Below are 25,304 nucleotides of genomic sequence, written 5' to 3'. Positions count from 1 at the left end.
TTTGAAGCGTCAAATTAAAGATGCCTTAAAAGGGGCACAAAATTTAAATTGAACAAATCCATAAACCCACACATGGCCTAAAACATGTTAACATGTCAAAAAGTGACGCGCTGATGCATGTAATCACAAATGGACATTTCCCCAACATCGTCTAAAGCACATAATACCACTTACAGGTACAAATATACACACCTGTCATACCAGTGTCAGTTAGAACGCGACAGAACTCAAAAATGCGAAAATGAAGCCCCCAGCCCTCCTCGTTAATAAATCCAATAATCGTTAAGGGGGAGTGGGTGGGGGTAACTCTAATTGTACTTCATAGCACTCACGTGAGGGACCGGTAGGTCGGTATACAAGCAGTACACTTAGAGCCCGCGTACATTTGGGCCAGAAAAAGTTTTCCTAGGGACTTTTAAAAGCGGTGTAGATAGCATGACTAAAAACTTTCTGTAACTATCAAGAGCCTCATCTAGAGCTTTCTAACTGTAATAATATATATCTTCATCCGCTAATCGCACAAGTGGTAATTAACAAAAATAACATGTTCGATATAGGTTAGTTTCTTTTCATAAATAAGGTTTATGGGGGGCTACTTTACGAAAAGTAGACCAATCATACAGATCTGACTTGTTATCTTTCTTGCTAGGCCACAAAGGTGATAGATAAGACTACATTGTTAAGGCTCCTGTTTGCGACATTTTTTAAATTTCCGCGCAAAATTCGAGCTTTGCTGAGTCGGTAATGTGTACCATTACTTAGCATTATGCGTAATCTCTCACCTCAAATTTCTATAAATCTTACTCCAATAGTGTGCTACGACCTCGTGCTTGATGTACAAAACACGCCCACTAGTAAAAATGAAAGATACGCACAGAAGCGTGCGAACCATTTGCCATTTTGTCTTTTTTGGTTTGGGGTGGAGGGAGGGGGTATTTTTCAAGGGCCTGTCTGTCCATAACGAGCTTGAACCTGAGTTCTGGAAAGATTTGAACTCAAAACCTGAATAATTCGAACTGCATATCTTGAATAAATTTTCTTCCGTTAACCCGAAATGCACCATTGTTTCTTCTCAACATTTTGATAGATTTTATTCTCGTATTTGTTTGTTTGTTTAAGATACTTTAAGGTATTCATGCTCTATATAAAAATATGTTTTAATCGATAATTCGAACTGAGTTTGAGTAAGCGGAGTGCTATTGTAATCTCATTAAACTATAAATCTGTTAGATCAACTAATAGCGCACCATACCAAGCCCCTAGGAGCAAAACATCCATAACAAACAATCGTAGAGTTTTTCTGTATTACCCAGGATACAACGCGGCCATCATTATCGAATCTCGCGCGAACACATATTTATCTAGCCTATTTATCCAGGCGGTCCAGTGGTTTTATTCGGAAATTACTGATTTCGGAGTTTTGGAATTCTCGTGGCGCGCAAAATAGAGACCTTTTCTGCTTTCTACTATGTTGACGCGGTAGGAATATGGCTCCAATTACAGTAACAGCAATACATGGCCCTTGAGTGGAAACAACAGTGTTTTTGACAGACACGAGAACTGATCGTTGTTTGCATTTTGCCACGATCGAATATTTACACAAGATGGTAGTCTTTTTAGGATTTCGGGCAGTTCCGAGATGAGACTTTTTTACCATTTTTCTGCATCTTGCCAGCAATCATCAGTTATCGGTTATAGACCTATTTTGTTCTCAAGCACTTTTGAGGTTCACAGATGGAAATGGCGATTGTTTTCTTTTAATAAACAATTAATCCCCACCTAAACTTAAGGTTTCTGATGGATTTCTTTTTTTTTATTTTCTATTTCGCCTAGAATCTATTCATTCTTAGTAATCTCAATAGTGATGGGTCATTGTTCGTATCCTCTCGTCCTACCGTTTCCAATATAAATTCTTAATCCCACACTATGTCAGAGTACTAAACAACTCCTTATATTAAACAGAAGTTTTATTATCCCACCTCTACTCGACAAGACGTACCAGTTCACCAGTATACTCTTGAATTGGTCTGTCTTGGTATCTATGCTCCTCCCACAAAAGAATACTAATATAACAAACCGAGCCGTATCCGAAGTCCTGTCAAAACAGCGGGGAGCTAAATAACTCTTGTTTGCAGTGCATGGCGCGACTCACTCTTTGTGAGAATTCGCGCCATCTGTCTCTATTCCCCTCACAGGTGAAGCGCTCGGCCCGAACGAGACCATTGTCCTCACCGCTGACTTAATGATCAATTCGCATCTACGCGATTCTAACAGAAATCTTCATTGATCTACTACAGGGAAACAGGTACCGATATATATATATATATATATATAACTATATATATTTATATTTTTTTTCTTCTTCACTGATTATTTATCCTAGCGTAGGTTGACACTAAAACGAAAGCTCTTCATGTTTGTTCAATGACATCGACTAGTACAGTTCTTTGCATGTAACAATAATTGTTTTTAATTGGAAACGAATGCGACTAAGAATTCTCAAAGTCGTTTACAGTTATTTTGTATAATCAGTTTTATTTGAAATTAGATCGGTTCGTTTCAACGAAACGTAATAAAAAGAAAAACTTCGCTAACTTAAGGATATATCTCTTGTGAGAAAAATTATGTTCGGCGTATACACGGGACATCAAACGCTTGATTTCGTTTATGTGAATTTCGGTACTCGATATCTTAAAACCTGAGATAACCCGACAGCTGCGCTATATCGACGAGGACGGATAAACATTTTTTTTTTCAAGTGGGAGATCAAATGAAATGTAAAAAAAAAAAAAAAAATTAACCCAAATTCACCATTTTATTCGTAAATAAAAATATCTAACTTTCACTTTAAGGAGCAGGCCAAGTACAAGTTTCCATTTTACGCGTTTGTTTTTCTTCAATCTTTATGCTGAAATGAAAGATTTGGAATGAGATACACTGTTATTAAAAAGTACCAATAAATCTTTTTAGGGATTCAAACATTTCAAAACTTACTTGTCAAAAACACCTTTAGACTGATAATGATGACATTTCTATTTTCCTTTAATGTTCGAAATGCATTGCTCTTCCCGGAGGCCTTTACAAACGCAGGTTCGCCATAGGGGAAATACATAGGGATGCTCGATGTTTGAAAACTTCAACAAAAAGACTTAATCGAAATCTTAATATTTAATCATTTTGGGCGCCATAGATCTGCAGTTCGCATGTCGAGAAAACAATTAGAAGTTAATAGCGTACCATGTACGTACAGTTCACGCTTCATCCAGGAAAAGACAAACTCCATATTTGGATTAGTTTTCCTTTGAATACCTACCAAACAGATGCGCACATTTTTCAGGCGTCAAAAATGCCTTCCTCACAAGTAAAACTCTCTCTAAACATCTACGTAGGCCCTTACAAGTCAGGCTATCAAAGTCATGGCTATTTTTAAAATAATATAGACACCAATAGTGCGTTTTGAATACATTAGCTGTTGGGTCCCGAACGGGGTTCTGAATCCCTCTTTCCTGGACTCTTGTGTTCCCCAATTTCCGCTCTCTATTTATTACCACAAATCTAGTTCCCGTTCTTTTGTCTTTTTTAGGCTTAAATTATAATGTATTAGGGGTAGACATATTTTCGGGGCCTATTTTTAGGTGAAGATGATAGATTTTGGGCTACTCAAGTCCTGTTACTGGTAACTCAATTCCGTCCCCGGCCAAAGATAAGGATGGATCCCGGTGCCCGTAGTAGACCTTGAGGAGCCACTGACTATTTTAATAGTCAACTTATATGTTGCTTTGAGCTGAATCAAGAAAAGAAAATGATTTGTTAGGTAATTAGCAAAACTAATGTTAGTTGTAAAAAGACTACAGAAAGATATCAGCTAACAGTTTCTAGAGCAATTGAGGCTCGCGAAAGGTTTGATGTTGCCCTCCATTCGTGTAATACTAAAAATATATAATGGTGTAAGCTTGCCCTGGACGAGAAAAAAAATAATAACAACAACTATACGAAGATTAAACTGTCCGTTATTGTATTATTTATTTTGTGAAAGAAAGTATTTTCAAGTTTGTTACCGGAAAAAATACAAAAATTGCTTCTTGAATCAGCAAATTTGTTCAATCAGTGCCTAGGGTGAATTTGTGACAATTTCAATTAAAATCACTTCCTTAGGTTTATACTGTATTTTGTTATTTGTGTACCTATTTGTTATTAACAAATGCCTCGTATGGTCCTGTTATTTCCTGTATTTGTCATGAAACTAACATCATCTAAAAAAATAGTTTTGTCAACAAACGGAATCAGAACATACTAGAATATATTTGGTCCCTGTTTTCATTTTCCATCAAGAAATGTAATAAACTTTCCCCCATCATTTCTCGGTTTTTATGTTCTTATCTTTGTTTCCATATCAAGCTTATTTCAAAAGATACGAGTGAAGTTTTCTTCATGTTAGCCATTAACTATAACGAATAACAGACAACTAGTCAAGGTGGCCACGCTAGCGCGAGTCGCAATGAAAAATAGTTTACCCGAGTCATTGGTGTGTAACGGACGTTCATGATGAAGGTTAAGTATCAACAATGAAAACTGGAATGAAAATTACCTTATTGTTATCTTTCAATATTGGAAGACAAATCATCATCAACAAAAAAAAGCTCTTTTGCTAAGCCTAGATAATTTGCTGGTGCCTGTTTTATAAGGCACAGCGGACAGAAATATACCGGAAACACTAGAGAAATAACAGATCCAGATGGTCACTATAGAAAATGAAAACGTTTTCTTTAGCAAATGAACTCTTGGATTGTATTGCTTGACATACATCAAAGTCAACCTATCCATGCATTACTAAGGCTCCATGATTCATCGAACAAAATAGCGATTGAAACTTCTGTAATTGATTCAGTTTAATAACTTTAACTAGCATTTGTTTATCATCACATTTATTTAAAAGTCCTTCATATGGCTATCACCCGTCGGTTATCCTTGACCATGATCTAAAATTGCTCGTATATTCAACAGTACATAAGAAGCCTGTATCATAACTATTTTAGGATGACATCAATAGCGACGATGACGGAGCCGGTAACCTCGAACTCGAGCCTGAAAACCCCGCCGACAGAGCGTACATCGTTCGACCTGCCTCTCAAGGTGATATCCACCATCTTTCTGCTTCTCATAATCATTCTCACTATCGCCGGGAACGGACTCGTCATCTCAGCATTCGCGAAGTTTCGTAAGCTACGCAGCGTGACCAATCACTTCGTGGTATCCCTAGCACTCACGGATATTTTGGTTGCCGTGTTTTCTATGCCGATGTGGGCAGCTTTTCTACTTACAGGTAGTGTAGATGGACAAGAAGGATTTGAGCGAGAAAAAAAAAAAAAGAGGGTCGAATTAATTAGACCTAAATATGAGACTCTTTATTTTGTTCTATTGTTCTGAGAAAGAAAGATATAGGTTTAAAGCTGACAGAAGCAAAACGTAAGCGTACCAACAGCTCAATAAGGGGCGAATCAAAAGAAAAACCTATAAAATTACATGCAGCCAAGACTAGATAAACAAATGCAACCAAAGCTTGCACAGGGAAGTTGCACAAAAAATTGTCTAACGGTCCGACCCTTATGTCACGAGAATATCAATTATTTTAACCATATAAATAAAATAAAAAATATAATTTTCGCGTCCACTTAAATCTGGATTGATGTGGTTCCCCCTTCACGTTTCACCCGAGCCTTAGATAGATGTGCCACTGTGTGAACTATAGGGCCGGAGTGGATATACACGGAATGGCTGCGGAGGGTATGGCAGTGTGCGGACGTGTTATCCGGCGTGGCGTCTATCCTGCACTTAACCTTTATCAGCGTGGAACGGTATATCTGCATCTCCTCGCCACTGAAGTACCACCAGGTGGGTATGAAATAATACACCACCATAATCATCACCGTTACCATCACAAATTACCATCACCATCATCTCCATTACCATTACCACCACCTTAACAATCACCATCACAAATTACCATTTTCTTTACTATTACTAAATAGCCATCAGCATCATCATCTCCATAACTATTATCATCACCTTTACCATTACCATCATCAATCCCATTTCCTTAAACATTATCACATCACCATTTCCATTAGCATCTACTTTCAAATCATTGTGCTCATGTTTGCCTAAACTTGTTACGAAATAGATCTTCTCACGTGAAAAAACTTCCAAACATATTTGTAGATTGTGACCCCGGGAAAGACGAAAGTCGCTATTATTGCCATCTGGATGGTGGCGCTGATCATGGCGGCCATCAAGTTCCTATTCTGGGGCTGGCCTCCACCGGCTTACCAGTTGTCTGCGTTTGTTTTCTGCTTCACGCTTCCTACAATCATCATGAGCACTGCGTACATCATGATATTCAAGGTCGGATAACACAATCAATTCAGTGATAATGATCATTTGATTGAGGAAATGTTCACTACATGACCAACATTTAAAACCCATGAATCTGTCTTGCGTGGAAGTTGTATTCGCAAGGCGATAATGCTGTTGCAAGACAATGACGATGTGGGAATGATGTCTAACAAACTGCGTCATCTTTGTTTAGGTGTCCCGTACTCAAGCAAAGAAGATGACCATGACGGTAAACGGCAAGCCAAAACGATTCTGTCTTCCGAAGGAGATGAAAGCCGCCAAGACACTAGCTGTAGTGATGGGAGCATTCTTCTTCTGCTGGTGTCCCTTCTTCATTCTCAACCTGGTGTACGCTGTCTGCAGGTTGGTTATGACATAGGCACTTGGTCTGCTTTAGGTGTACGTATTATGCAGGTTAGACATTATAAGTCTACGACTTGTTTTGCCTTGTGTACGTTATGTACAATTTAGAAAGGAAACTTGCCTCAGGCTTGTGGTGAACACTATATTTAGGTTATACTTGTTGCTAGTCATGGACCTGTTTCTCATAGTGTATGTATTATGCAGGTTGGACATGCAAACAGTGTTGGGTGTACTTTATATGCTAGTCTCCTTCGCAGCCCCCAGCGGTCGGAGTCACACAGAGCTCCCTCCCGTAAGGGCTGCTAAGATTCGAACTACATTTCTTTTCCCGCGGTTAGCCAATCAAATTTTGGGAACCATATTTCAAGAACCGTTCGCGCCATAGCAAGCAAACCAATAACGATCCGTGTATTTTCATTCAAAAAAGAAGCGCGAGAACCGATACTTGCTTGTTTAGTGCTGGTAACCCCTGTGAGATGCGGGAATGCTCGAAACACTTCTTTAAAAGTGAAGTGAAGCTTTCGAAAGTGTTTTGATTTCTTTTTTTACAGACTGGAGATTATCTCTTGCTCTTTGAAACTATTACAGTGTACGAAAGCATGGTTATCAAACAAACAAGTCCTTTCGATTCTCTAAACTTTGAAAGTCAACTTCGGGACACAGTTGAATTATTTCGCGCAGGTTAAGGGAAGATTTTCCGAATATATAGATTTTGTCCTTCTCTATTATCTCTTTACAACAAATAAAACAATGGTTGTCGATGTTTTGGATATTCTTTGGAGCCATATTCATTGCTATCCATGCTATTATTCTAACGTTGGCGCTCATCTGTTTTGAATTTGTCGGATTCTCAGCTGGATTTTTCTAAGCTGAGTATGATTTCGCGCCAAAACAAAATGACAGTTCAATGGCATTTTTTATTGGCTCAATTGTACAATGGAAAAGCATTTGATTGGATTAGCCGTTTGACATCATCTTGATGTACATACTAGCTTGATACAGGTTTGGCATGACATGTCGATAGCGACTGGCTTCCTTATAGGGTATTGGGAAACACCATGCAGTTGGTTAGACCAATAGAGTATGATGTAAGAGAACGAATCCCCGTGGCCCATATCGTCTCTGGGAGTTATTTTTAGAACAGACAGCTATTTTTAAACACAAGGGAATTTGTTTTCTTACATCACACTCTCTTGGTTAGAATGCAAGTCTTGGGGATTCAAATTCTGAACGGATTATACAGGCGTAGCATATCCCACTAAACTTGGGCATTGTTTGTATGATGCCCTCATTCTGCGTGTATTAGGCATGACAGTAGGCAAGCCTCGGAAAGATGGGGATAGACATTTAGACGGAATCTTGGCAGTGATTTCTCACTATATTTTTTTCTTCAGAGAGTGTCCTATTGACATCGAGAGCATCATGTTGACCAAATGGCTGCATTACCTCAACTCTGTCCTGAACCCTTTCATCTACAGCTTTATGATAAAGGACTTTCGCATGGCGTTCAGAAAACTCGTAATCCACGCGGTCACGTCACGTTTCAGAGGTAGAGAGCTCAGGCTCTATGACAGGGGTTTCTCTTCAACAAGGAACAACAGCTCAAGGACGCAAGATCAAAGTCTACGAGGGTATGATCCAACGGCAAATAAGGGTGAACAATATGTCTGAGCACGTGATCAGAACGTCAAAGCGCGTGATGCGGAAATTTGACATACATGATCGAAGTGTAACAACACGTTATCAAGATATCAGAGCACGAGATCAAACTTGGAGCATGCCCAAATTTTCGAGCCCATGTCCAGATGGTAATGGTTTTAACTTATCAAAATAGTTCAGAGCAGCAAATCGAAATAAGAAGACACAAAAATAGTCAAAGCACATGTTTGAATGGCCAAGTGGAGGGCTCAGAGTCTGAGTACAGTAGCTCAGAGCCAAATGCCATGAGCGACAAGAAATAATAGCAGAGATGAAATGAAATGATAAAATGAAATAGAAATAAATAAGGAGAAGGGGTGGAGGTGCCCACCCCCCTGAGATTTCCCCATACATTTGCTGTATTGTCTAAGGTGATTTGCAATTTGGGTTTGTCCAGGCCCTGCCTATTACACTATCATGCACCCTTTCTGAAATTTCAGGATAACCCCTGTTCATCGACACATCAGACCTTTCCTGCATGCATTTCTTTTGTGGCTCACAGATAATTGAAGGCAAAAATAAGAGCATGCATAGATGAAGCTACCTGTACACAAATACTGCATGCTTATATTTACCACACAAATAGAATTGTGATGATCATTTTAAGTGAAATACTGTATTGCTTAATAAAAAGCATTTTTACACCTTTCTTGGCATACCTTTAAAAACATTCCTGGTCAGACCTCTGACTGCATCTATACTTATGTCTACTGTTTTATAAGGGGATCCCCACCAATATTCGGCACCACATCAGCAATGATATCAGAAAAACATTGTTGTACCTGAAAAGAAACATTTTTGATATCAGATTTTCAGATTGTCTGCACATCACTGTTGTGTAAATTTTCTTACCATCTCTGCCTCTTCAGTTGACATGAGTTTGATGACTATGCCATCACATAATGGTGCAAGCGGGCTTGCAGAAATAGTAATCACATTGTTATACTTGTATTTATCTAGAAAAGAAACAATGATAGCTGCATTCATAATTACAGAAGTTGGAACATAACAAAGATTTTAAGAATGGGAAGGGAGCATAATCTAAATACAGTTAAAAATACAATATTTCGACTCACTATCTGCAGATTCAGTATTGATGTTAGCCTTTAAGAAATGTAAAGCCCGAACCATAGTAGGGAGCGGTCATTAATTACTGGGAGGGGGGTGGGTATTTTTGCAAAACCCTGGGCTAAAAAAATCATTACCCCCCCTCAAATCAAAGCTCAAAAGTCCTGCCCCCCCTAACCGATGGCCCAAAAATTTGAACCCCTCCCTTTTTTTATATTAGATAATTATGTCTTTAAAACCAAAGAGACTTAATATACTGAGTGTGACTGAATATAACTTTTATTAAAATATGGATCAGCTAGCATGTCAATTTTGTCCTTTTTAATTAAGTTTAGGGTGAATTGTCACTTTCGCTTATTTAAGAGTGCCACAGAGATAAACAACAAATACAAATTTTACAAAGACATTTTGACATTTAAAAGTATTCGTTTTGTTAAACAGATTGGAAAGGGAAGCTTTGTCTGTCAACCATTAGAGGGGTTCTCAAAATTTATTTATATAAAGACAAGATCAGTACCTGAACTGTGACCCCCCTAAATAGGCACCTAAAAAAAATGTAGCCCCCCTACATATTTGCCAGCCCCCCCCCCACCCCCGTAATAAACTACCGCTCCCTTAATATTGTCACTATACATTAAAGCCTCTTTGTTAGTTCGATCTGATAACTGCTCTATTACTACTACTTACAGTGAAATGACTTAACCTTTTCCTGGATCGAACAGATTTTATCCTTAAAATATGGGCCAATGATAACACATGTACCAACCACCTATGAAATAAAGAATGAAATTTGTTTTATGCAGTTGTGTCTCAGATGTAACAGCCTAGGGGGGGAGGCTCTGATTAAAACAGACAGGGGTGATCATCTGCAAAATTGATCTAAACCCTATAAGGGATGGCACTTTGGGCGTGGTCAACAGAAATTCTTACCCCTAAGAGATATCAAATTGGTTGTGGTTGAAGGATTTTATAATCCTTAGAGATAGCATATTGGAAAAAACGTAAGTTATACCTTAACTTTCCCCATCTTGTATTGCAATAGGTTATCACTATGTTGGGCCAGAGTCATAGAATCCCCAAACACTAATTTGCCATCAATGTAGACTTCATTTTGCAAGGAACAACTGCATAAAAAATAAACAATGTTTAGTGAATGCTTGAGCTCTTTACAGGACTTACAAAGGGAGTGTGTGCACCCCATTGGCTGCAAAAAAGTAGGTAATTTCTTATTGAAGGATCTTCGCAAATACTATTCTTTTGCCATGTGATTCCTAAGACTTTGCACACCCCATTCAGAAAACCCTGGCCAAACAAGCCTGCCTAGATAACCCTCGAAAAAATAAAAAAATATAAGGATCTTCGTTCGAGAAATCTCTGTAGACGACAAAGACAATGATGATGGTGATGATAATACATTGTATTTTCATTAGCATAACGCATTTATACCTGGTCATTTGCCAGGCTTCGTCACAAGCCATCCGACCAGCAGTCATCCAGTCCAATAGAATGATGTTACCTTGGGGTGCCAGGTGAAAAACCTAACAAATAAAATGACAATCAGCAATACAAATCAGTTTGCTGACTTTAATTTATTCAAATAATAAACAAACAGTCCTTACTAGCATTTCTAACAAAAAGTTCTGTCCAGGGTGTTTGGGAGATCCATTAGATAATATTTCATAATTGCAAGAATTTCAATAGTTCAGGGGCTTAGTCAAGATTTGCTGAGGGGGGGGGGGGGCAAATAAAGGTACATGTACCATATGAAAAAAGGAGATTTCACCTGTAGTTTAAGTGGAACTCTGTTAAGGACACAAATGAGTGCAAAGGCAGAAGCAAATATATGCTTCATTATTATTATTAAGAAGACTATTATTACAAATGTGATCAATAAAGCAGTCAAAAAGCAGGTGTCATTAGATCAAACAGGGTTCCTATTACCTGATCTTGTTTGTAAAGAGCATCTTTGAAACAGACTAGGTAACTTGGTAGCACAGCAAGCAAAGCTCCATCAGCAACCATTGCAGATATTTTCTGGCTGGTAGTCCGTCCTCTTTCAGAGTGATAGACCTATAAAGACATAGGGTTGAGAGAACCGTAAGAGAAAACGAATTTTGATGTAATGTTTTTGTTCTAATCTATTTCTTCTATGTAGTCTACCATGACTTCAAATTTTTATATTGATACCTTTGTTGAGGCTTGTGATGTTAGCACAACAGATGCATTTTTCTCAACTTCTACATGAAGTGTAATACTATCCCCCTCCACCAGACCACCACCATAAGCAATTAGGTAGAGCCATTTGCAGCGAGGGTTTTCAGATGCATACTTTGGGACTAGTAGTTTGAGCTAAAAAAAAGGTTGTTACACTTGATAAAATCAGAGAACTACTGCCGGTTAAAACCCCATTATAAAAACAACAACAACACAGACACCCAATGGCATAATTAGAGTTTGAGTTATAGGGGGGTCCCAGGGTGGAACGCTATGGGATAGCACTTAAAGTGTGATGAAAAACAATTCTTACCCCTAAGAGATAGTACTAAAAACAATGTATTTTCAGTATTGTGGTCTTCTTTAGAGACTCTACCATCAAGCTTATTTCTAATATTAAGAGTGTTGTCATCTAGTCTTCTAATCCTGTTGTTATTATTGGATTATTCCTTCGAGTGAGACCCCTTAGGCAGGCCCAGGATTTTTTTTTTTTTTTGGGGGGGGGAGGGTGAAATCAGAAAAAGTGGACCTAAATTTTTTTGGGGGAGGGGGGAGGAAGTTTTCTGAGAACCAAAAGTGGACTTTCAGCCGTTGTGGGGGGAAAGGGGCATTCACACCCCTTCCTGGGTAGGGCCTGTTAGGACATAGCAGAATCTGAAGAATCTTTAAAAAAAAACCTATGGGTGAGCAGCTGGTAAAATTTTATAGCCTAAATGATACGACAATCACACCCCAATGCACATACAGACCAAGACAAACACATACAGCTCTCCCCCCCCCCCCCCCCCCCCCACACCTATCGGAGGTTCATGACCTCTGAACAATTACCGGGTAAGTAAACTGCAGATGTGTACAGACAGTTTTATCATCTTCTGAGTCTAGCTCAAATCTGGCATGACCTTCCACCGTCACATGGTGTCTTGTGGGGGATAACATCTATATGGGTGTTTCTAATCCACTCCTCGATATTGGGTTGTCACTATAAGCTTAAGTTGTGTTTGGCGTTTGATTCAACGAAAGGTCTAAATAACAATTTGAAAATGCTTGCCTTAAAATTATACTTACTAGACTATTCAAATTCTCTAATTCATATAATAAAATGGCACAGGTTACGTACGATAACACCCAAAACGAAATGTGGATTTCGCAACAAAAACATCTCTTGCTCCACTACACTGCTCTTGCTCGGTAGCACTGACATAGACATCCGGCACGTTTTTGTGTCTAGTGTTCTTGCAGGGCCAGGTTCCCTGTGGTCAAGTTTACCACAGGAAGTCTGAAAGAGAAGATTTTCATACCTAATTAACCCATTGACTCCTGGCTTTTTTTGAGCTCAATTTACAAAAAACAGACTGAAAACAGATACCTCCCCCCCCCTATTCTGAGTTTTATACAGCCCGTCAAAGTAAAACACAGCTGCACCTAGTCAGCGGTATCCAAGCTTTCCAACAGTGTTTTGCGGTCCCACTTTTAATCCCTCGTCGTTGTGCTGAAGCCAGCACAAGTTGATGGTTGCTTGTATTTTTCATCAAAAATACAGCTATGAGCATATAAGGAGAGTGTCTCAGGACATCATGAAGTCTTTTGGGGCATAATTGAGTGCTTTTCTTATGGATATTTGCAAGCAAAGGTGGGTTCATGATGATTTTTTCTTGTTTGGCTTTGCCTGGATGAGAAAATAATTTTCTAATGAATCACCACAGCTCTCCTAAATGCTGTCTTTTCTGAAACCAAATTGATTCCAAAATTGTTTACACTGCTATTCTGGGTCTGTATGACCTGGAATTGATTTATTTGGCTTCGGGGTGAAAAGACTTATAAAAAACCATTTGACTTTGGGGAGAGGAGTGTTGACTGGCCCTCCCCTCGTGAATTTTCCCCCTGGATCTCCCAGAATGCTTTGCAATACGTAAAGACCTCTTCGTGGTTGTACAAGCCTTCAAGGAGTGGACATTGTGTTTTGAGGCCATGGAAATGTACCTGGAGGATCAGAATAAAGGTATCTATTTGTTTCTTGAGCTGTGTTTACTGATCTCTCTCCCTTGTGTGGTATTTTGAGCGTTTTATTGAGAGGGGTGATTCTGCTTTTCTCTCCTTGTTCGATTTGAGATTTGTCAAAGAACCAGTGCTATTATTTGGCTTAAGAGTAGATGCCAACACCTTGGTTGGATACATATCTGCAAGACCATTTATCCCTTAGACTGATGCCTGAGTATCTTCATCTTGTTGTGTTTATTTTGCATTTATGAATTTTTTGGGTTGTGGGTACTTCACAAAGCCGGTACAGGCCGGTTTAGGGGTCAATGTGTTAATCATTTACCCTGGTTCAAGAACCTCAAACGTTTCTCTATTTAGGGCCAGAGGGACGTTCGAGGCTCTGGAACAAGGGTATTGATCATTGGTATGTTGGATGTTTTGTCCAAAGATCTAGTCTGCTTAGCAGCCGCTTTAAGTGCTAAGCAGACTAAAAAAGTCCATGTTGGTTTGAAAAAGAGGTAGCCAGGATTTCTATAGGTGTCCCAAATGGTTATTCATATGCTTGTTTAGTGGTGATCTTTAAAATTTTGTTTTGAGTTTGTAAGAATTGATAAGAAAACCAAACTCACCATCTTTAGGTAGTTTTTCAGATTGTCCATCCCATGTGACGGGTTGAGTTTGACCTCTTCATTCGTTTGACAGTTAATTTTATGTGTGCATTTGGATAGAGTTTCTATATGGTTCTAGGCATTTGAGCATTAGAGACCTATTACCAGAGCTAAGGATGCCGAGTTAAACATTATTGATCTGTGGTCAGTGAATTACTCCTCTAGAGCCCACCCTGCGTTTTTTCCCGTTTTGGTAGCCACATCAAAGAAATATAACACCTGTCACACAAGTTGACAAATGTATTTATAAAACCAAGACAAAATACAAAACCCTCAAATAAATACATTTATTGGATACTCCTAATAATAAGACTAATTAGAATTCTATGTTCAATAGTTTTTAAAGTATGATTTATCATGCTTTTAGTATGACCAAGTCATCACAAGAAATTGCTATCAGAAATTATGCCAACTTGTGTTACATCAACTCAAGATATTGAGGGGTGTTGTTACTGGTATTTAAACAACAAAACCCATTGGGGGTTAAACCCCCAACCCCCCCCCCCCCCTAGATCTGCTATGCTACTAGTTCATGACACAATCTGTTTATCTATGGAGGACAGATGCATGCAAAAAGGAGATCTATTTGTTAATCAATAAGACAAGGAGGCATGTTCATATAAATGCAGCACCCACAAAATATTAACTTCTTTAGTGATTCAATTAAGAAGACATAAAGCTACACTTATCATGGGGTCCTTAAGCCAGCACACAACAATTTCTCATAATTACTATAATTGTTGTTGCCTGGTTTGGTTTTCCTTCTACACTACTATGGAAGACGATAACACTTAACAATAAAATGTGACTTTTCCCATGTTACTGTTTCTACATATAACAGGGTGAGGTAATACGAGCAGTAACCAATCACAAGCCTCAGAGTTGCAGCCTGAGGTGTGTTGACATCAATTTGCTGTGAGACAAGCTGATTCATTGTAGTAATAGGTGCAACATTCACAAGTTTTGTTGCAAAAAGTAGAATAACCTACTTTCTGCAACAAACATTTTCAGCTTGCAATTTTTTTTGTGAGACAAGTTGGACAATGTTGCTTTTATTTACCATACCTTTAGCTAGAAAACTATTTATGGGGAGGTAGAAGGCAAGCATCAATCATGACTGTGTGCCAATCTCCTTGCAGCCATTGTGAGCTGTTGCACAATTCTATTGGTCACAAGAGACCACATTTGGTGAGATATCAGTTCTTCAAAGAATTCTCATTAAAGACCTCACAATACAAGGATAATCTGTAATAGCTGCAAAGTGCAGGTAGTCACACAATGAGTTTGCCATTACCAAGGCCTCACCAGACATAACAGAGGTTTGCCTCTCAATATCAGCCCTTAGCTTGTGATTAATTTGTCTTTTTTTTTTACATTTTTGTTATTTTGTTTGACAGCTAGAGGATCAAATCCTATGTCTGACAATAATAGACATACTTAATAAAATCCTGCAAGATCTTTACTAGTGAAGGAAGCAGAAACAGAAAAGGAAAATGGAAATGATGGGAGAAGCCGATAAAGTTATGCTTTCTGTGATGATTTGCTTACTTTGCAAGTGGCAATCAATGGGGATCAAATCCAAGTCAAGAAGAAAGGAACAGAACAGTTCTCTTTTCCTCGTCTTCTGTCCAAGCTTTGGCAAGCTCTCAAGTCCCAGCATACTTCTCTGTTTCTGTTTACTTTAATAGTGAAAGGTGAGCTTAATAAGTTAGAATATTTGGTAAATACAGTATAAGTAAAAGAAAAGGACTTAACTAAAGTGAGACTTTCTATGATTAACGAAAAAAGAGGTTTCTATTTAGAGTTGCTACTTAGGATTGATGTGGAAAAGTCAACCAGAGGAATATTCACACTAAGTCCATTTGATTCACAGTGATAAATTGAAGTGTTCTGCCCAGAAGCACCTAGCAGAGATTCTGTATATTCTAAAGTGTGACAGGGATTAACATTTGCCCCTTCATCAGGCATCTCAAAAGTCTCTGACGAAGAACTTTGTCTTGAAGAACGGCGGCGTTTAGGTGCTGAAATTCTTGCAACATGCTTTTTCCTTTTGAGTTGTCTCGTTTTGAGATTCGAGATGCAGCTAACAGAGTCTCTTTTTTTAAGTCCAGATTTCCTGGTATTACCTGGTGTGTAACCAGCAGGCCAGGCAACACCATGGTCAATTACCTCATCCACAGAACTCTCACACTCTACAGATGCACTGATCTGGAGGTTTTCTAGGTCAAGCAGATTGTTGTGGTGCTTGGGTGACGTGAGTAGAAGTTGAGGTGTAAGCAACTCCAGATGCGAGGGCAGACTGGGTGAATCAAGGTTGTCCTCATAATCCATAAATGATTCTGTAAGGAAGATCATTTAAACCTCATATTATTTGAGGCAAATGGCAATACCATAAACAATTTTGTTGTTGTACAAAACTGATCCACCAAGAATTGATGGAGAGTTGAATCAGGGAAGTTCAGCATCAAAGCTATGTAATAAGTTTGTTGTGATACAAAATTGTTTGGAGAATGTCTAAGCAATAAATAAGCCAGACACAGTTTTGGTCACTATCACAATCTACACACCCTTCATGATGTTGAGTCGCTTGAGCCTTTTGTCTGTCTCACGTAAGGAGTATTTCTGTTTCTTCACATTTTCCTTTTGCTTAGATTTGAAAGTGCCTTCACCTCGCCTGGAATAAAATGGTTACACTCAGTAAAACAATCAATAAAATAACTAAATGCTCAGGACGGATTCTCTACCATAATACATACAGTATATTATACTACTATATGGAATACTAATGACATTGCAGCTAGTACGTGACTTCACCTTTCACAAGTTACACATTCACAGTTGCAGTTATCATCTCCAAAGAAATCTTCTCCGTAGAAGCATGTAATCTCATCGCCCACTTCCAGGTCTCTCAACACCTTCACACAAGCTGTATCCCGGCCAGTTGACACAAACTACAGAGGAACCAATGACTTTAGTTATAAAAGAAAAACAATCTGGAGATACAAAAGTAAAACACCCAGCCATAGATAGTGTCAAAAGCACCCAGCCATAGATAGTGTCAAAAGCACCCAGCCATAGATAGTGTCAAAAGCACCCAGCCATAGATAGTGTCAAAAGCACCCAGCCATAGATAGTGTCAAAAGCACCCAGCCATAGATAGTGTCAAAAGCACCCAGCCATAGATAGTGTCAAAAGCACCCAGCCATAGATAGTGTCAAAAGCACCCAGCCATAGATAGTGTCAAAACATACCTTACAGTTTGGCCTGCAATCTGGAAAATCAATTAAAAAGAACATTTTTTAGTAACTACAATTTAATTATATGCAAATAGGGTTACTGTTTGCATCCCTTTTAATTCAATTATTTTCATCTTAACAAACGGAAGTGTGAAATTAAAAAAAAAATTGTGAAGCAAGCAAACAATTCATATTTACATGTTGAATCATTTAGATGATTTGCTGTGCTTTGTGCCATGATTACGCTAATGTTAAAACCTAGCATTTGAATGATATGCCCATGCATGCAACTAGTATTCTGCAATTGCTCCCTACCATAAATGTTTCAGATCCTATTGGCCCTTTTTGGCCCTAGCTCACCATGGTTGATATAAGCAGCAGGGCCTAGCCATAACTGTGATAGATTCTTTCTGGTGGAAAACATGATGCTGAAATCATTTTCTCCTGCCCGTAATAAAGCCTTCTCTTCTTCTTCTGACATCTCTGCAATGCAGCCACACAAGTTTGGTAGCTTGTCACCCTTAGCCCTGGGGGAAAGGATATACCCACATATCAATATATTTGTGCTTAACAAAAAAATCTAGTTGTAAATTATCTATCAATTGTATAGGTTTCCCTGGCAATCATGGGCTCTTTGAAGGAATATCTAATATTTTACATGCATGTTTACTTACGTACCCACTTACCCATTTCTAAAAAACAGGTGAGATTGGGGTTTTTCCCAACCGACAGCTCATGCTTCAACATTTGATGTAACCTCAGATAAGTGCTAAAATCAACTTTTTGTGTGCTCCCCCAATCTAAAGTTCATACAGTAATTACGAACAGTACCCACCAGTGGCCAGTTGACACAACTTTGGCACCATTAGACTCGCCAGAATAGCGGTTACACTTGTGTATCTTGAAGCCTGCATCTCGATGAAAGATCCCAATGTATCTTAGCATCTAAAATTATCAACAAAAAAATTTCCTTAAAAAAATATCCTAATGTATATATAACTATATGACAGAGCAAAAAAAGGGCAAGTTTTCCCAAAATAAGGTCTGGTTAAGTTTGTTAAGCTTGAATTTTTGCATAGAGGTTCCTTATGTTATGTAAACCAACATATCAAAAGTATTTTTTTCTAATGGCTACGTCTTCAAGATATGAGGCTTGAAGTGCAATTTTCAAATGTTCAAATTATGAATTCTCCTTGTTTTTAGGGAGAAGTTGGGCTCTGATCAGAAATTAAGCGAACTTTGCTCACTTATATCTAAATTTCATATCTTCAAAATTTCTTTAAAATTTTGAATTAAGCTTTTGGTCACAGGAACTCCTTGTATGCGGAATCTTAAGCTTATATATTGAGAATTGGAACATTTCATGCAATTTTTCTCCTCTGTCTAACTATATACATAAGTATCGTAAAATAAGACACTGTTTTTTCTCAGTCATTTAAAAAAAAAGTATATGCTTGCTTAGTCTGTTTGTGCGAGGTCTTGGAGTAAGAGCATTGGTACTCCCTGACCTGATAGAATACCCATGATGGTGGATACCATGCACGCTTAGCACTGATTTCAAGGGCTCTGAACCGCGCACGGACAGAAGTAACTTCCAGAGCAACCTGATAACTCAAGACGGGGAGTATGATGCGAAGGGCTCTACTGATAACTCAAGACAGGGAGTATAATGCGAAGGGCTCTACTGATAACTCAAGACAGGGAGTATGATGCGAAGGGCTCTACTGATAACTCAAGACAGGGAGTACGATGCGAAGGGCTCTACTGATAACTCAAGACAGGGAGTACGATGCGAAGGGCTCTACTGATAACTCAAGAAGGGGAGTACGATGCGAAGGGCTCTACTGATAACTCAAGACAGGGAGTATGATGCAAAGGGCTCTACTGATAACTCAAGACAGGGAGTATGATGCGAAGGGCTCTACTGATAACTCAAGACGGGGAGTATGATGCGAAGGGCTCTACTGATAACTCAAGACAGGGAGTATGATGCGAAGGGCTCTACTGATAACTCAAGACAGGGAGTATGATGCGAAGGGCTCTACTGATAACTCGAGACAGGGAGTATGATGCGAAGGGCTCTACTGATAACTCAAGACAGGGAGTATGATGCGAAGGGCTCTACTGATAACTCAAGACGGGGAGTACGATGCGAAGGGCTCTACTGATAACTCAAGACAGGGAGTACGATGCGAAGGGCTCTACTGATAACTCAAGACAGGGAGTATGATGTCAAGGGCTCTGCTGATAACTCAAGACAGGGAGTATGATGCGAAGGGCTCTACTGATAACTCAAGACAGGGAGTATGATGCCAAGGGCTCTACTGATAACTCAAGACAGGGAGTATGATGCGAAGGGCCCTACGCTGTACACCCTCAAAAATAACTCAAGACAGGGAGTATGATGCCAAGGGCTCTACTGATAACTCAAGACAGGGAGTATGATGCAAAGGGCTCTACTGATAACTCAAGACAGGGAGTATGATGCGAAGGGCTCTACGCTGTACACCCTCAGTAATAACTCAAGACAGGGAGTATGATGCGAAGGGCTCTACTGATAACTCAAGACAGGGAGTATGATGCGAAGGGCTCTACTGATAACTCAAGACAGGGAGTATGATGCGAAGGGCTCTACTGATAACTCAAGAGAGGGAGTATGGTGCGAAGGGCTCGACGCTGTACACCCTCAGTAATAACTCAAGACAGGGAGTATGATGCCAAGGGCTCTACTGATAACTCAAGACAGGGAGTATGATGAAAAGGGCTCTACTGATAACTCTAGACAGGGAGTATGATGCGAAGGGCTCTACTGATAACTCAAGACAGGGAGTATGATGCAAAGGGCTCTACTGATAACTCAAGACAGGGAGTATGATACGAAGGGCTCTACGCTGTACACCCTCAGTAATAACTCAAGACAGGGAGTATGATGCGAAGGGCTCTACTGATAACTCAAGACAGGGAGTATGATGCGAAGGGCTCTACTGATAACTCAAGACAGGGAGTATGATGCGAAGGGCTCTACTGATAACTCAAGACAGGGAGTATGGTGCGAAGGGCTCGACGCTGTACACCCTCAGTAATAACTCAAGACAGGGAGTATGATGCCAAGAGCTCTACGCTGTACACCCTCAGTAATAACTCAAGACAGGGAGTATGATGCGAAGGGCTCTACTGATAACTCAAAACAGGGAGTATGATGCAAAGGGCTCTACTGATAACTCAAGACAGGGAGTATGATGCGAAGGGCTCTACGCTGTACACCCTCAGTAATAACTCAAGACAGGGAGTATGATGCGAAGGGCTCTACTGATAACTCAAGACAGGGAGTATGATGCGAAGGGCTCTACTGGTAACTCAAGACAGGGAGTATGGTGCGAAGGGCTCGACGCTGTACACCCTCAGTAATAACTCAAGACAGGGAGTATGATGCCAAGAGCTCTACGCTGTACACCCTCAGTAATAACTCAAGACAGGGAGTATGATGCGAAGGGCTCTACTGATAACTCAAAACAGGGAGTATGATGCAAAGGGCTCTACTGATAACTCAAGACAGGGAGTATGATGCGAAGGGCTCTACTGATAACTCAAGACAGGGAGTATGATGCGAAGGGCTCTACGCTGTACACCCTCAGTAATAACTCAAGACAGGGAGTATGATGCAAAGGGCTCTACTGATAACTCAAGACAGGGAGTATGATGCGAAGGGCTCTACGCTGTACACCCTCAATAATAACTCAAGACAGGGAGTATGATGCAAAGGGCTCTACGCTGTACACCCTCAGTAATAACTCAAGACAAGGAGTATGATGCCAAGGGCTCTACGCTGTACACCCTCAGTAATAACTCAAGACAGGGAGTATGATGCCAAGGGCTCTACTGATAACTCAAAACAGGGAGTATGATGCGAAGGGCTCTACTGATAACTCAAGGCAGGGAGTATGATGCGAAGGGCTCTACGCTGTACACCCTCAGTAATAACTCAAGACAGGGAGTATGATGCGAAGGGCTCTACTGATAACTCAAGACAGGGAGTATGATGCGAAGGGCTCTACTGATAACTCAAGCCAGGGAGTATATAATGCGAAGGGCTCTACGCTGTACACCCTCAGCAACATGTTCAAGATAGTCTGGCAGGGCTGATAATACGGGCGAGGTGTGGTGTCAGGTCTAGCGGGGTGGAGTTGTAATGGCTATGTGTTTCTTCTCTACGGAGAAGCATTCTGGATGCACCCAATGGAAGAAAAATTGGAACAAGTTTTTGGGCTTTCTGTGTAATAGATTTTCACACATGAAATAACTTTTTTCGCATTTCCCTGATCATTGACTTTGTGGTTTAGTTTATTCAGTCAAGATCTGTTGTTACAAGGATCAGGTAAGATGTGTGCAGGGAAATTTATGTAAGACAAAGGGACAGGTGTCCTTGTTTTTTAAAGTGGACTAGTAGACACAATCTGGTGTTGCCCACATGGTTTCCCCTACAGTCCAACTCTCTGAATAAATTGCTGTAAATTCTTATGTGAGATTACTACCGAGTTCCATTTTGGCCTTGTAAACATCATCATTTATACCCAAAAGGTAAACCTTCACCTTTTTATGGCATATTAGCTAGAAAAACACCTCTATCGGGTCAATGCATTTTGTAATTTATTCTATTATTTATAAACAACTAAACCTGACCTGCTAGATACCAATCCTTGAAAGATCCTAACCAGAGGACTTTGAAAATGAAAAGGAAAATCATCTAGATTAATTTTTCAATTTTACAATCCCCACTGGTCTACCCTTCAGGAAAGCCTAGATGATACGGTATCTGCATAATAATGATGATAACAATTATAATAATAATGATAATCATCATCATAACAATAGATATAATAAAAATGAAAAAAAAAATAAATAAATAGTCAAATGCTTAGTGGTTACTAGCTAGCAACAGTATGTAGGCTATGGACAATGGAAAATGAGAACTTTAAGTCCACATAACCTTTCAGAGTTGATAGATTTGGTCGATTCTTTTCACCTTCCAAATGATATGTGGTTCGTATGGAACCTATAAAATGCGCATTCTTGCGAATAACTCTCTCGTAAAAATCTGTAATATTGAGGTATTTTGGTCAACCTTTGGAAAAAAGGTCGTGAACTGGAAGGCTCAGGTCCAGTCATTTTTGACGTAGATCGAGATGTCACACAAATTACATGAGAAAACATATGCGCGTGCTAAACCAGTTCCCGTCCGTCATGTCTTTTAAGGTACTGCTGAAGATTGTTGTGTGGTTACAAGTTTTACCGTCATCTTTAAATCTCAACCTGGTAGTCAAATCATTATTCAACTTCAGTAACCGAATCTGCAAAATTTAGCAGATATTTTTTAGTCTATGAATTGTTTTTTGCATTGTGCATGTGCTGCATTCGCAATCAAGAATGGCGACATTCTACAATACAATACAATAATGTTTATTTACCTAGGGTAGCATATTAACCAAAATACAGTTTTCTTACATATGGCCCTCAAAAAAATCCCCTGAGTGCGCACTGTTTTGGAAACCTACAACAAAAGGACATTTTCTTTTTTCGCATATAATTCTTGATTTTAAATTATTCTTCCCTTTATTGTGGGTAGCATTGCAATAAAAAAAAAACTTCGCTAACATTATGTGGTATTGCAGTCTCGGAATTTTAACGGATTTAAAACGGATAAAACGGTTTTAGATTTTCGCGCTAAAACTTGGAATTATTCACTTGATACAATCTCCTTTCACATGGCCTGGAAATTTATCAAAGATCAGTAGAAAATTAAAATTTAAATCAAATTCAATTCCCAGAATTTGAAAGTTTATCTATGCTTTCTTTTGGGTAGATTGATATAAGTGAAAGGTTTTAAGAACTTTAATAAATTTAAATTTAATGAAGGGAAATGCATGCACGAAAATGCATAAAATGAAAGCAACAAGTTAATGGCACCAAACACATGTATGCTGGTAAGTAGAAATTTTGAATTTACGGTTGTGTGCCAACCGGAAGAGCGAACAAAGGTTCTAAACGAAAGAGGAAGTCATAAATGTGTTATTCAGACAGACACACCCACAGAGGCCCTGGGCAAATACACAACACGAGAAAAATCCTACAATAACAGGTGCAGTTATACCAGACGGCTTTTAATATTTTCCGACATGACAGGAACTAACATGAAACACCCGGCTATAGATAAGCGCTTTTCTACTGTACACGTGAATCCAAACTTAATGACGTAGCGTGTGAAGGAATTATTTCAAAAAAATCAAAGCGCTATCAACAGTAATATATTGTTTCATTACGGAATACCAAATTCTAATGAAAAATTTATAGTATTCTCCCAATAGAGAAAATAAACTATAAATGTAAAATGTCTGACAACATAACGGGATGCACCTATGTTTTCTACTCACATGGTCTTTGAATGCAGCAATTTGATTCTTCGATTTGTTCAAGAAGTAACAGCGTCCCCAATCGCCAGCATTGAAAACTATTTCGTCGTATGCTTTATCGACGTCCCCATCGTTTAGAAATCTCAGCAAAGCCCTTTTGACTACTGTGGCATCGATTTTGAGCGGTCGGAACCTGGCAGCCATTTTGTGTGTCGTAAACCCAAGAACCGAATCGACTACCAGACTGCTTGCAATGTCATCGCTTTCTGCCAGTTGTCTTGCTCGAGAAATGCCAGGTTTTAATCCCTCTGGTGTATTTAAAACCATTCTGCGCTTCGAATAAGGTCGATTTACCGTAATTTTCCTCCTTAGTAGACCTTGCAGCTTTTTCTTTAGATGGTCGAATGAAACGAAACTTCAAACTTATAACGTATTTTACTGGCACAATACCGGTCACGTGACTGTAGAGTGACGTAACGGCGAATGTAGAAAAATATAAAATACAGACGCGTGTTTCTGTGCATGAGCAAATGTAAAATTAAAACGTAACATGAATATTTAAAGAAAGCATAGTTAAGATATAACTATGTTCGCAAACGTTGGAAATGAAGTAGGCATCTAGAAAATTTGGGGAAAAAATGGGGTAGCTGTGTTAGAATACTAGTACCAATCTTTCACAGAATTTTTATGATAAAGGCTGACCATGACTGCACACAAAAAATATGAATGGTATCAGTATTGCATGCGAATATAGACGTGAACAGAAATCTATGCTAATATATCTTTTTACAACATTTGTTAACTTGACATTTTTGACAAAAAGCGGCTCAATCCAGATAAAACTCGAAGTAAAACGGATCAATTCTGATATAGAACTCGACCTATACCAATTTTTCGTGCTAATGTAATAACTAGATTGAGCTTTTGATGACGCAAATTTTACGACAATCGTCAAACCTCATTGAGATCATGATATAATTTTCTTCCCTTTGAAATCACTTAGATAAAAATATATATAAATACAGTTAGTAACACAACCCTAAAAGATGGATTGAAAAGAAAGGATTGTTATTGTAAATAGTTTCGGTTTTGCTCTAAACAGTATTTGAAAATAGCTTTTATTTATTTTGTTTCTGTTGAGGGCCATGCGTTCATTGTTATTATCTATAGAATTTCGGTGTCTCCGAGATGAATAAGGACCTTTCGTGGCTTTTACTAAGCTGCCAAGCTTCTAAATTTAGAAAATGAAGAATCGGCAATACGTCATTTTAGTCTAAATG

At 39.0% G+C, this 25,304-nt stretch overlaps 3 protein-coding genes across 4 annotated transcripts; 1 reads left to right on the top strand and 2 right to left on the bottom strand.

The window, feature by feature from the left end:
- Nucleotides 1-1,963: 1,963 nt before the first annotated feature.
- Nucleotides 1,964-10,324, top strand: LOC5514606 (octopamine receptor Oamb). Its single transcript, XM_001634785.3, has 6 exons — nt 1,964-2,305; nt 5,037-5,323; nt 5,750-5,892; nt 6,220-6,402; nt 6,587-6,756; nt 8,151-10,324. The coding sequence occupies exons 2-6, from the start codon at nt 5,038-5,040 to the stop codon at nt 8,425-8,427; spliced, it is 1,059 nt and encodes a 352-aa protein (XP_001634835.2). The 5' UTR covers nt 1,964-2,305; nt 5,037; the 3' UTR covers nt 8,428-10,324.
- Nucleotides 7,654-13,061, bottom strand: LOC5514605 (urease accessory protein D). Of its 2 annotated transcripts, XM_048729336.1 has the most exons (9): nt 12,854-13,014; nt 12,565-12,758; nt 11,710-11,871; nt 11,464-11,592; nt 10,969-11,060; nt 10,535-10,646; nt 10,210-10,291; nt 9,307-9,410; nt 7,654-9,236 (listed from the first exon to the last, which is right to left on the bottom strand). In XM_048729336.1, exons 2-9 carry the CDS (start codon nt 12,670-12,672, stop codon nt 9,162-9,164), a joined length of 864 nt encoding a protein of 287 aa, XP_048585293.1. In that variant the 5' UTR covers nt 12,673-12,758; nt 12,854-13,014; the 3' UTR covers nt 7,654-9,161. The 2 variants fall into 2 exon arrangements, with proteins under 2 accessions (XP_048585293.1, XP_048585294.1); XM_048729337.1 differs by lacking the exon at nt 12,565-12,758 and having other exon boundaries at nt 12,854-13,061.
- Nucleotides 13,062-15,018: 1,957 nt separating this feature from the next.
- LOC5514661 (histone-lysine N-methyltransferase KMT5B) lies at nt 15,019-24,495 on the bottom strand. The gene is made up of 7 exons (XM_001634719.3): nt 24,046-24,495; nt 18,453-18,562; nt 17,978-18,144; nt 17,633-17,652; nt 17,196-17,332; nt 16,949-17,055; nt 15,019-16,720 (listed from the first exon to the last, which is right to left on the bottom strand). Exons 1-7 carry the CDS (start codon nt 24,349-24,351, stop codon nt 16,176-16,178), a joined length of 1,392 nt encoding a protein of 463 aa, XP_001634769.3. The 5' UTR covers nt 24,352-24,495; the 3' UTR covers nt 15,019-16,175.
- Between the last annotated feature and the right edge of the window lie 809 nt (nt 24,496-25,304).

The sequence above is a fragment of the Nematostella vectensis genome, chromosome 6, assembly GCF_932526225.1.
Source record: "Nematostella vectensis chromosome 6, jaNemVect1.1, whole genome shotgun sequence".
Taxonomy (NCBI): Eukaryota; Metazoa; Cnidaria; class Anthozoa; order Actiniaria; family Edwardsiidae; genus Nematostella; species Nematostella vectensis.
Note: the sequence above shows the minus strand (reverse complement) of the source record. Positions and strands in the feature narration are given on the sequence as shown.